The 12,777-nt window shown below is 53.6% G+C and overlaps 1 protein-coding gene across 5 annotated transcripts in view; it reads right to left on the bottom strand.

Annotated features, from left to right (window-relative positions):
- Positions 1 to 12,777, bottom strand: part of DIP2C (disco interacting protein 2 homolog C) — a 345,440-nt gene that overhangs the window by 48,317 nt on the left and 284,346 nt on the right. For 3 of the 5 annotated variants that reach the window (XM_045072331.1, XM_045072332.1, XM_045072333.1), the window contains one exon: positions 6,263 to 6,393. In XM_045072331.1, the coding sequence (XP_044928266.1) occupies positions 6,263 to 6,393 (131 nt within the window). Of the gene's footprint in view, positions 1 to 3,737; positions 5,707 to 5,742; positions 5,780 to 6,262; positions 6,394 to 12,777 lie in introns of those variants that run through there. The other 2 variants (XM_045072334.1, XM_045072335.1) reach the window with 2 other exon arrangements.

Below are 12,777 nucleotides of genomic sequence, written 5' to 3'. Positions count from 1 at the left end.
CTGCCACTATAGACGTTCTGTGGGCCGCATGCTCACCCAGAGCGGCACCCGCCTCCGGGACGGGGCAGGAAGTCACCCTTGGGGTCAGTGTGGCAAACCAGGGAAGACCGTGCCCATGACTGTAGCACTCGACATTCTGTCAGCTTTTTTGCAACGTCTGTCTCGCAGAAATGAACTCATTAATTTCTAATCATTTCTAATCACTGAAGCTCACTTTCTACTAAGGTTACTCAGGAGCCCAAACAGCACGACCACGCATCTTTCTGCGTCGGGAAGCCCCGCCCCGGTTCCTACAGCTGCCGCGGCAACCACCGCCAGGAACACCCAGCGACGTGGCTTGTGGAAACAAATTGATGCAGACGTCCTTCTGTCCAGAGCCAAGGCTCTCGAAAAGCAATTTCCGTCAGGTGTGGGAAGCTGGCGTGTCCTATCCACAGTCTCACTTTTGAGGCATACCATGTTATTTTCGAAGTAACCTTCCGAGAATCATACACGTGGAGTCTGAAACAAACCAGGCATCTCCCTAGCTGCGCCCCTGTGTCTTGGGGCCAATGGACGCCACCGCCCCGTATGCCCAGAGGTCCCAAGGAGCGTTTGTGCGGACGTTTTCCCCAGGGCTGTAAGACACAACGCTCTCTCCCCGGCGGCAGGCAGCCCCTGGGAACTGGATATACACACGGGGCAACCCCTGTGGCCTGGCTGGTGGAGGCCGGCATTTGTTCTGCAGCCCTGGGCAGAGCCTCCCAGTCTGTCCCCTGCCGAGCGTCCAGGCGCAGCACACACGCGCTGTTCCTCTGAAGGAGAGGCTTGCCTGGTGGTGGACATGTTAACGCCAACATGAAGGAGAAAGAACCAAGCACAACAGAAAATCTTCTTCCGCTAAACGCACAAGAACGATCCTAGGGATCAAGCATGGCTCCCGCACAAGGCAGACAAGCCCGCACGTCACACTCCTTCCCAGCGGGGAGCACGCGGCCGCTTCTCCGCAGTGCTGGGGCAGAGGTTACTCAACCTGTCCACGAGCCGGGTCGACAGTACACCCAACCAGGTCTCCCTGCATGGTTTTTACGGCAGCTCAGATTCACGCGGTTGTGGGTACTGGCGCTTCCAGTGCTCATGCCCACACCTTCAGGACGTCCGAGCCCCTCAGCTGAGGGCGTCAAAGTGCGGGTAGAACCTGACCACGACATTCCTCTTACCGATGACAACGTATCTCTGTATTGTTCCCAGGGTTTTATTTTGTAGGTTCTATGTAAGGAGATCCAAAATGCAGGAAGCAAAGTGCAGAACAGCCAGATTAGCCTTCTGAGAACAAGCGTCAGGACGAGCGATCTGCCGGGTCACAGCCGTCCCCCACGAGAGGGCTGGGGACCCCATGCAGAGTTCGAGGCTGGGGAAGAGTAAACACACTTGGGAAAATCAGTTTGGGTGCACCTCTCTCCTCATTCCCACCAACCGGATGGGACTCGACGTTAGGAGCCAAGTTAACAAGTGTCGGCAACAGAGGACAGACGGAACCACTTCCGACGCGCCCTTCCCTTGCTCAGCCCAGCCAAGGTCGACGCACTGGTTCCCTGACTCACCAGTACCAATCTCTGGGCACCGGCCACAAACACCTCCTCAGACAGGGCAAACCTACCGGGCAGCAGGCTGCTTGTACTGAGGACGAGGAGTCCCTGAGAATTCCTGTAACCAGAGCGAGTCTCGTCTAGATGCAAACCTTGGACAGAACAAGGTGATTAAGGAGACATGGAGGAGTATTTTGTCCACATCTGTGGCTCGCCTCTTGGTTCTCCTGATGGCGAACTGTCATTTGCATGAAGTCCATCTTATCAAAGGTCACGGGCTTTTGGTGTCATGTCTAAGAAGTCACCACCGTGGCCCAAGTCATCTGGGTTTTTCCCTCGAGGAGATGAATGGTTTCATGTTTCACATTCAGGTCTAAGATCCGCTCTGAGCGAATTCTTGTGAAGACGGTAAAGTCTGTACCTTTTTTTGACCCACTGGCACATTCTGTGGGTCTAAGACCCACTTTTCTGGCACACAGACACACCGTTGTCCCCGTGCCCCTTGCTGAAGAGATGACCTTGGCTCTGCTGCATGGACTTTGCTCCTGGGCCACAGACCAGTCCGTCTCTGAGCTCTCTGTAGAGTGAACCCTGACGTACGTCAGACTCTGGTCACGACAACGCATCAACTAGGATCCTAGATTCTTAAAAAAAATAAATAAATAAAGAAGTCCCACCCGGGCAGGAGATGCTGATGACGGGGGAGGTGGTGCGTGCGTGGCCGTGGGAGGTCTGCGGGAAAGCTCTGCAACTTCTACTCAGTTTTGCTGCGAACCTCAAACTGCTCTGAAAAATCGTCTATTTAAAAAAAGGAAAACATGGCTGACTAGGAGGAAAAAGACGTTTTGACACATAAAATTTCACACCCGTCATTTGGTGATTTCAGCTTATTAAGCTGAGAAAACCAACCATCAGAACCTGGGCACAGGCACTGGCTCGTCACAACACCGTCACCCTGCCGTGGGCGGGCACCGTCCGCAGGTGCGCGTCACTGACCCCGATGACAGGCTGTTCTCTTGTTTCAAAGAGTCTTACTGAGGCACCACGGGCGCACCATGAATCCCTCGCCGTATGAGGTGCGGGACTGGAAGGTTTTCTCCATCTGTAGAGTTGCGTCCTCACTGCAACACAGTTCCAGAATGTTCCCAGCCCCCATGGGCCCCGGCCTGCTTCGCCCCCAGCCCCGCGGCTCCACTCCCCGTCCCCGTAGAGTGGCCTGTCCCAGACACTTCCTATCAACGGTGTCAGCGATACAATCATGGAATGTGTGGTCTTCCGAGTCTGGCGTCTTTCTCTTCTCGGCTGTTTCCGAGGCTTAGCCACATGACAGCAGCATCGCACCGTGTGGACATGAACCAACATCCCCTCACCGGCGGGCGGACCTGTGCACTGCGCCTTTCTCTTTCTGTCTTGTTTTTATGAAGGCCACTGGGGCATTTCACACACCACAGCTTTGAATGTTTTCCCTTCTCTTCGGCGGACGTCTAGGAGAACCGCTGGGACATACTGAGTTCAACTTAAGAACGTGCCGAACTGGGGTTTCACTATTTCACCTTCCCGCCAACAGCCTAGACTTCCAGAGGAGGCCCAGCGTCGTGACCTCCAATTCTGTTTCACGGGCCGTTGTTCCTGCATCTGCCTTCCTGCAACATCCGCGCCAGCCTGCCCCGGACCGGGTACTGCAGTAGGTGCTGGAATTGGGAAGTCTGAGTTTTCCAACTTTGTGACTCTACTCCAAGATGGTTCTAGATATTGTGCATTTTTTTAAACTTTAGAAAAAAGTTGTCCACTTCTTCAAAAAAAAAAACCCAAAACCCAAAAAGTCCTGTTGATATTTTTGACAGGAATTACACAAAATCTCTAGATTTATTTGTAGAGAATTTCCATTTTAACAATATTAAAACTTCTAACCCATGATTATCAATGATTGGAAATCCTTTTTAAGATAGATTTGATCTTGGGACGCCTGGGTGGCTCAGTGGGTTAAGCCTCTGCCTTCGGCTCAGGTCATGATCTCAGGGTCCTGGGATCGAGCCCTGCATCGGGCTCTCTGCTCATCAGGGAGCCTGCTTCCTCCTCTCTGTCTGTCTCTCTGCCTGCTTGTGGTCTCTGTCTGTCAAATAAATAAATAAAATCTTCAAAAAAATTTTTTTAAATATATACTTAAGATCATTAAGAGTGTTTTGAAACAATTGTTTTATCATGATTCTCAGAGAAATAATCCTCTATTTTATGAGTGAAGGAAACTTTAGGATGAAGACACAAAAAACCGTTTGTATTAAACTTTTTAGAATTGTTGAAACCATTGCAAAGTTACAGAAAACTTCTAAGTAGAAATAACTTTTTCCCCCTAGGAATCACCTGAGGGGGGACGCTGACCTAAGATGCCATCAGCCCCAAATACGTCTGCAGGTGTTTCCAGGAAGCAAGTTTATTTTTCTCCTTATGACCAACGAAGATGTCAAAATCGGGAAACGGATACATTTCTTCCCCGAAGCCTCGGACTTCTTTGCCGGCTGTCCTGACAGTGACTTTTACAGAGAAAGGAGACCTTTCGGAGACTCGTAGGCAGACGCCATCCGCCTGCCCGCCGGGGTCCTCAGGGCTCCCGTGACGCTGACCCTGGCGGTTGTGGTCACAGACAGCAGCCGTCGGCATCCCTCAGCCGGGCCTGAAGCTCTCTGGGCTCAGTGGTTCAGGGAAGGTCTTTGTCAGGAGGACCCTGGACGTGAGGCTGTTTCCCTCACCGCAGCTCTCTGGGTGATGCCCAAAGGCCCCGTGTCTCTGCTGTGAAGGTTGTGCCCCCATCTTTCTGTTTTCTAGAAGTCCACTCTATCAACCAAGCTTTCAGTTTGCTCATCTGTCTGAACAGTGAGAAAATTTCCTATTTTATTCCAAGTGTTATCTCCTTTAATCTTTCATTTTGATGCTGAAATGTTCCCAATTGGACCAGCGGGAGCCCCTCCAAAGGACACGTCACCCTCCAGCACGCGGGCTTCCTCGCACAAAAGGACATGCCGGTTCACCTTGAGCATTCCGTGCACCGGCCCTGCACCGGCCACTTCCCGAGGGAATGCGTGCTCATCAGAGAGGACAGCAGTGTCCACGGCACAGACGGGCACGGGGCATCCTCTGCTCTCCTGGGGAGATGCTCCCAGGTCGGGCTTGTCGGCCAGTTTGTCTGGGTCTGCTTCTGCAGGGACTCCAGAAGGAAGCAGTGTCCAGTTCTTACGTGCGCTCATCCTACTGCTGCGGACACTGTCGGGACGTCGGAGCGAGTTTGCAGGGAAGATGCCCGTCAGCTGCGGGCTCCTCACAGCCACTGCCCTGAGCCCCAGCGTGGCCCTGCTCCCACATGTCAAGCCGTCAGGTCCCCGCCTCCAGGCGGTCTCTCCGGGGACCTCACGAGGGTTAGGCACGGCAAGCCCTGGGGCGGGAAAGCTCTCCATCCACCGGCACCTTTGCCAAGGGACACACGGTCCCCTCTAAAGTGGGTGGCTCCGGACAGGCATCCTTGTCACCTGGCCTGCTGCTGGAATGCTGTACTCTGAACTACTGCCCTAGAAAACGGACCCGCGATACGATGCCTTGTGCAGTGAGGCAACAATCACTAAATAATTTAACTGAATCTGCCCTCTCAAAACTTTAATTGTTCTAATTAGAACGAATTGCAAAAATTCGTTTTTTTTTTTTCAAAAATGGTTTTTTCAAAGACACAGGACTGAGTTTTAATCCTACTTGGTACTCTGACATAGTATGAACGCGTAGGAACAACTGCTTTCCGAGGCGCCCCGCAGAGCCTGAGAGAAGCTGTGAGAGACCACGGGGAAGCAAGGTGGTGGCCACGCTCAGCGGCAGCATCTCGCTGTCACACCCACACGGAGGCACGGTCATGAGACCGTGTGCACACTCAGCGGCTTATGGGGACATCGCGTTGTTCGCAGCTGCTTGAAAGTGCCGCACGGAACACGGGGGCAGAGAAAACTGCCAGGAAAGACGAAACGGGACCGTCCGAAGGCGGGTCTCTGGGGAGCTGGACGGCGGCGCTGGCTGTCCCACGGCGTCCGTCACGTTCTTCCAGATGCCTCCAGCGAGGACGACCCGAAGACCGCACGTACGCCACCGTCCATGCGCGCACCTGCTGGCGTCACGAGGCGGTCTGGTCACTGAGGCCGTCCTGTTCTCCGCGCTACGCCGCGCTCCCTCCATGTCTACAGCGAACACGTGTGTAGAGTCCGAGGAGATGCCGGTGTGGTCGCCCGTGCGCCCGTCCCCGCAGACCCTGCTGAGCCCACTCCCGGCCGGCCTGGGGAGGCCCCCGCCCTCCTGCAGATGAAGTCCCTCCCGCCCATGGCACGTTGGTGCCTGAAGCAGGAGGGAGCCTGACGTGCCCACCGACTTAGTCCACACCCCAGACCGGGGCTCACGGCAGAGAACCGAAGCCTCGCCGGCCCCGACCAGAAGGAGCCAGGCCTGGGGTCTGTGCGGGTCTCAGCCCTCGCTGTGGAGCGTGGGCGCCACCGCGACATGCCTGCTCCTCCCGAGCGCGGGGCTGACGGGACCGGACAGTGGCCCAGCCGTCAGTCAGCCGCGCCCGCCCCTCGGGAGGGGTAGCCCCCACCACCGCCACTGCCGTCTGCTCGGGAGACGGTCTCCACCGCGGACGTGACTGACGGCGCTCGGGGCTCACTCACCTGCACAGGCACCACAGGACGAACCCGAGTCCGCAGTACGGGTCCAGGCAGATGGCCACTTCTCGAGAGGGGTAGAGCTCACACTGCAGCTTAATGGAACGGCAGAAGGCACTGGTGGCTGCGTGAGACATCTGCAAGACAGCGAGGCCACCCTCAGTGCCCGGGCCCGACCCCCAGCGCCCCGGGTGGGCGCAGGAAGGCCGCGGCGGCAGCCAGCTCCGGCCGTGCGGGAGGACTGGGCGGCCACTCCCGGCGGTCCTCCTGCTTGCAATGCCCACACACGGCTCCTCTGGGGCCCCCGGACCTGGCAATCCGGCAGCCGAAGGAGCTGTGTCCGGCCCTCGAGAGGCGGGTCAGCACATCAAGGCTTGTCCTGCGGTCCCGCAGTGCCGCAAGGAAGCGGGGACGCACGAGGGCTCAGGCCCCCCTCCGGGCCAGGGCCGCGTCTGACTTGCACACGCCTGCCATGCCACAAGGCCCATGGGCACAGGGGCGGGCGTCCCAGGTCTGTGATCAGGGAGCCGGGCTCAGAGAAGGCGGTTTGCTGACGGTCACACACACCCGAGCTGGGTCACGGCCGGGGGCGGGAGGCGCACAAATCTCACACCAGCAGCCACGCTCCCCCTGCCCCGCGTGACGGAGGGGACAGGAAGGCGCCCCCAGCCAGACTGCACATGAGGGATTACATAATACGGCAAACATATCAGATAAAGTCAGTTTTCTCACAGAAACTTACTGGCCAATCCAACTTGAGAGGAAAAGGAAAAGTTCTCCAAGTTCATGGTCTCAGACGTGTCTTTAGCTCCCTGGAGCCGACGTGCCCCAGGGCTGAGCCGTGTGAGGTGGCAGCGAGCCCCCTCCCACACAGGCAGACCCAGCCCCACATCTGGGAAAAGCACCATTAGTCGCCCCGGCAGCCGGGAAGACGAGCCGGGACGGGGGACGCTCGTGCCGTGAACGTGGGAGCAGGGTCCACACTCCGGCCAGCGGGGCTCATCGTGGGTGCTGCACGGAGGTCACAGAAGGTGACACAGAATTGCTCTAGAATCTAACACATGAGCGGCTCCTCTGGGTTTGCTCTTAAAGCCACATTGGCTTAAAGAAGAAACAACACTGGGTTTATGAAACGTTCCTTGAACCTCCCACCTAACGGATTGCGAGTTAACAAAACCCTCATCACCCAGAGGACCCACATTCTCACTGAAGTGAGCCTCCCCGAACCTCGCTCTGCACAGGCACCAAGCTCGAGCTCAGCTCAGCGAACAGCTTGTGCCGACCAAGGACAGGCTCTGCATCGGGCTCTGTATTAGGTGCTCGGACTAAAAAATACAATAAAACACAGTGTCCGACCTGGTGACCCCATGGGAAGTTGAGAGAGAACTCTGTTAATGGCAGGGCCGTGAGCTCCTGGAGAGCCCAAGGGGAGCAGAGAATGGGCTCTCCCTGTGCCCTGGGGCTCACACGGGGCTCTGGGTCTTCAGGTGAGTGCGCATGAACAGATCTCATCACAGCGGCAAGGTCACAGATGAAGAAAAAAGCCACCAGGAAGGCTGAAGGTCTCAGGTCCAAGTTCAACACCGTCTTGGACCCTGCGGACACCACAGACCCGCAGCCCAGGCAGGAAGAAAAAGTCTGGTCTCATGAAGACAGAATTGTGCCTGGATTAAGAACCCATTTTCCATAAGCCCCAAACACAAGCCCTCATGGCCTGCTCTGAGACACCGAGAACACACGTGCTCAGGTGGGGGCTGAGGGTATCCGCACTTGTTTCTCGGACGTGGTTGGGATTTCTCATGGGAAGGGTTACTTTCCCATGCGGTGTGATGTGACTGGCTGATGGCAAAGGAAGCGTCCCCAACCCGAGCGAGCGTCAGCGGCACGGCCCCCCGAAAGCGAGCACACTCGGGGGAGGGGAGAGTCGTCACAGCTCTAACACGTCCCGTGCGGGAGCCCAGAGGGTGACGGAGCTGAGGGGAACAGCAGGGGCCACGTGGGGCCCCCACACCACATCCTTGTCGACGTTGCGCAAACCTGGTGCAGGCGCTACCAGGAACCGCCCGAGTCCGAAGGACACCTCGGACGAGTCAGGGGCAGAGCGCTCGAACAGAACGCCAAGTTGTGCTCAGGGGTCTGATGCGGAACCAGACGTCACGCAGAGCCCTTGGTGGAGAAAACGGTTTATGGGGAGACTTCTCTCTCCACTCTGGGTATTTGATGGGATACTTGATGACATTCTTGTCCAAGAGCTGATACCGAACGAACAATCCCAAGAAACATGGTGCCAATGGCAACCAAAGAGGCAGAAGGGACAAGACTGTAAACCAGGTGATCTCCGCTGGGTTGACGCCTCTTGGGATTCGAGGCAGACGGGCTTTCGCTACATGACATCACAGTGTTTCGAATCTGGTACTCATCACACAAATTAAATGTCAGAAGTTCAGTAAGAACTTCCACAAACCTGCGGGGCACCTGAGTGGTGCAATCGGTGAAGTTGTTAACTTGGTTTCGCGCCAGGTTGTGGTCTCAGGGTCGCGAGATGGACCCCGAACAGGGCTCCACGCTCAGCAGGGAGTCTGCCGGAGGTTCTCTCTCCCCCTGCCCCCACCCCCCGTGCGCCTACTCTCTCGCTCTCTAAAATAAACACATCTTTAAAACAGGAAGCTTTTGTAAATCTGAGAGAAAGCCTTGTTACTGGTCTACCCAGGATTACGAGTGCTTAGACTTCCATGGAGTGGAATGACTGAGGTACCCGCACAGGTCGCTCTTTCAAGCAGAAGCGCCTGTACCGAATGGAGGTGATGTGGCAGCCCCTCTGCAGACGGTGAAAACCGGAGAATCCGCGTGTGCTGTCCTGTGGCGGTGACCGGGGGGAGGCTCGGGCCGCCTGCGGCACTGGGCAAGCCATTTATCCTGGTCTGAGAAGACAGCTGGACTCCGAAAGGCTTTTGAAGGGGTGCCCGGGTGGCCCAGTCAGTGAAGTGACCGATTCCGATTTCAGCTCAGGTCAGGATCTCAGGGTCGGCAGATCGAGCCCCAGGCCGAGCTCTGCTCCGCGGGGCGCCTCCTGCAGACGGCCTCTCCCCGCCCGCCCCTCTCTGCTGGTGCACACTCTCTCTCAAGCGAGTGAGTCTTCAAAAGGCTTTTGAAGACTGTTTTCTTTCATACCCACTTTATTTGTGTGGCACCGCAGAGTCCACTGACAGGCGAAGGAAAGGGTTCTGGGAAGACGTCTCCAGAGCAACCAGACAACAACTGCGTGGGCAGAAACGGAGGAAACTATTTTGAGCTCTGGAACCTGCTAAGGTTTTTAGCTTCCAGGAGAAAGCTTGGGCAGTGGCAATCAACTTTGGAAAAATGAAGACACGAGCATGAAGGAGACAGTCGTGGGCCCTGACGACGCTCGGACCGGCCAGGAAAGGCTCAGGGAAGTCCTGCAGGCTGAAACACAAAGACCCCGGATGCAGCTGGAAGTCATCTGAATAAATCCGGGTCTCAGTGAAGGTGAGTACGAGGCAACCACAAAAGCTATCGTGATCCTGATCTCAGGGTCTGGGATCGAGTCCCGCATCGGGCTCTCTGCTCAGCAGGGAGCGTGCTTCCCTCTCTCTCTCTCTCTCTCTCTCTCTGCCTGCCTCTCCATCTGCTTGTGATATCTCTTTGTCAAATAAATAAATAAAATCTTAAAAAAAAAAGTTATCGTAATCCTGGCTCACCTGGGTGTCTAGTCGGGTGACGGCAGCTCGGGGCACGGTCTCAGGGCCGTAAGACGGACCGCACGCAGGCTCCGCGCTCAGCAGGAAGACAGGCTCTCCTTCGGCCCTCCCCGCCCCTCCTCTCTGCCCCCACCGCTGAGACCAATAAATAAGTCTTTAAAAAGCTAGTATATTCCTAAGAATACTTTATAACTCTACCCTGCATTTTCTACGTGATTTAAGAGACTAACATGCTAAAACAAAGCAATTATCAGTCAAAAAACCATTACTGTAACTTTGGGTTTAAATTCCACCCCCCCATAACTAAGAGATCAATGTATTTAAAAGAATAATTACTACATATTTTGGGCCACACAGTGCGTAAAGACACAACTTGGAGACAGCAGCAACTGAGAGGCAGAGATGGAACCATTTTTTGTGCCCCTGAAATGAAGCAGGGACAATCCAAACTGGAGAGTGACAACTGCGGGTTGCCCAACCAATCCCCATGGGCACCTCAAAGACAAAACCCGTAGGAGATACACGAAAGGAAATGAGAAAGGAATCCAAATGTTTCACTACAAAAGACCAACTAAGCACAAGCAAAACGCAATGCAGGAAATGAGTAACAGGAAAGGTGTAAGACGCAGAAGCTAATGAGCAAGACGGCCGCCGTCCCTTCACTGAGAAACGATGACTGGTTTGGAGCGAGTGCGAGCGAGAGGAGCGGAGGGAGACAGAGGCTCCAGCGACCTCCTGCTGAGTGGGGAGCCGACACGGGGCTCGATTTCACGACCCTGCGATCGTGACCTGAGCCAAAATGAAGAGTCGGACACTGAATCAACTGTCACCCCGGTGCCCCAGAGCAGTGCCTCCTTCCCAGCAGCTGCTGTAACGAACACAGATGAACTCTCCAAAGCCAGAAACTGGCAAAGTGAATAAAATACACGACCCAACCATATGCTGCCTACAAGAGACTCATTTTGTTTATTTTGTAGAAAGACTGATTTATTTGCGAGCGAGCAAGCCTCAGGGATGGGGCGGGGGAAGGGAGACAGAAACGTGAGCAGACTTTGTGTCGCGTGCGGGGCTGGGGTTCATGACCTGGAGACCACGACCCCAGCCGAAACCAAGGGCTGGACCCCCAACCAACTGCGCCACCCAGGTGCCCCCAAGAGATTCATTTTAGATCAAAAGACAGAAATAGCTCGAAAGTGAAAGAACAGATAACGGCATTCCACGCCGAGTGACCAAACGAGAGCAGAGGCTGCTAAACTAGTATCAGACACGCAGATTCCGAAGGGACTGCACGGGACGGGCAGGGGCGCCATGTATTAACACAGGGTTCAGCACAGCAGGGAGATGTGACGATTGTGAACATCCACGCATCAGGCAACACACAGTCCAATGACGAAGTACCATCGACAAATGAAGCCAAAATGGACAAAACTAAAGGGAGAAGTTGACGTTTCTCCAGCAACAGAGACTTCAACAGCCACTCTCGATAGTGGTCAGAACAACCAGAAAGAAGACACATAAAAAAATAAGAAAATACGGGACTTAACCCGATAGAGCAGAGACGCGGGGGACAGAGATCACCTTCACCCACAACGGGACACGCTGTTCTCAAGAGCGCTGGGGTCACTTTCCAACACAGACCACATTTCAGGCCACAGATTAAGTCTCAATAGTTTAAAAAAGATAGAAACTGTATGAAGTACCTTCTCCAAACACAACAGGAGGAAGTTAGGAGTTGGTAACAGAAGGAAAACCAGAAAACCCACAACTTCTGAAATTTATAAAATGCACTCTTAAATCACCACAAGGAGAATCAGAAAATACTTAGACACAAATGCAAATGAAGGTGCAACATCCCAAAACTTACAGGACACAACACAAGCAATGCAATGCAGAAGTTTATATAAAACAGTTATGTTAAAAAGCAAGATACAGCTCATACCAAGAACCTAACTCACGACTGAAGGAGCGAGAACAGACTGAAGTCAGAGCAAGAGGAAGGACATAACAGAGTCATGCAGAGATATGCAAATAGAGTGGAGAAAGAGAATCTATGAAAGCAAAAGCTTGGTCTTTGAAATAATCAACAAAACAGACAAACCTTTAGCTAGATGGACTAAGAAAACAGGAGGGAACTCTGAAATTATACTAAAATCAGAAATGTAAGTAGGAACATTTCCTACAGATGCTACAGAAGTAAGATTAATCATGAGAGAGCAGTAAACAGCTGTGCACCAGCACACTGCGCGAACCATACGGAACAGAAATTGCATTTCATGGAAACTGAAACACTAATTATCAAAAAGGAACACAAAACCTACCAAGACTAAATCATGAAGAATAAAAAATCTGAATAAACTTACAAGTAGTAAGAAGAACAAATCAGTAAAGAAGATTTGCTGACAATGAAAAGCCTTACACCCAACAACGTCACTGCTAAAATGAACCAAATATTTAAGATGAACTAATAGCGGGACACCAGGGTGGCTCAGCTGGTTAAGCCTCTGACTCTCTGATTTCGCTTCAGTTCACGATCTGAGCCCACATCAGGCTCCACTCAGCAGGGAGTCTGCTTGGGACTCTTTCTCCTCTTCTTCTATGTACCCCTCCTCCGAACGTGCGTGCTTTCTCTCTAAAATAAATAAATAAATAAATAAATCTAAAAAAAAAAAAAAAAAGAACTAATACCAGTCCTTCTCAAACTTTTTGAAAACACTAAAGAGAAAGGACAGTTCAGACTCATTCTTGAAGGTCAGCATAACCCGGATACCAAAGCCAAAGACACTACGAAAACAAAAGACTACA

The sequence above is a fragment of the Mustela putorius genome, unplaced genomic scaffold (assembly GCF_011764305.1).
Source record: "Mustela putorius furo isolate JIRA1106 unplaced genomic scaffold, ASM1176430v1.1 tig00004033_pilon_pilon_pilon, whole genome shotgun sequence".
In the NCBI taxonomy this organism is placed as follows: Eukaryota; Metazoa; Chordata; class Mammalia; order Carnivora; family Mustelidae; genus Mustela; species Mustela putorius.
The sequence above is the reverse complement of the archived record's forward strand: the minus strand, read 5'-3'. Positions and strand labels throughout refer to the sequence as shown.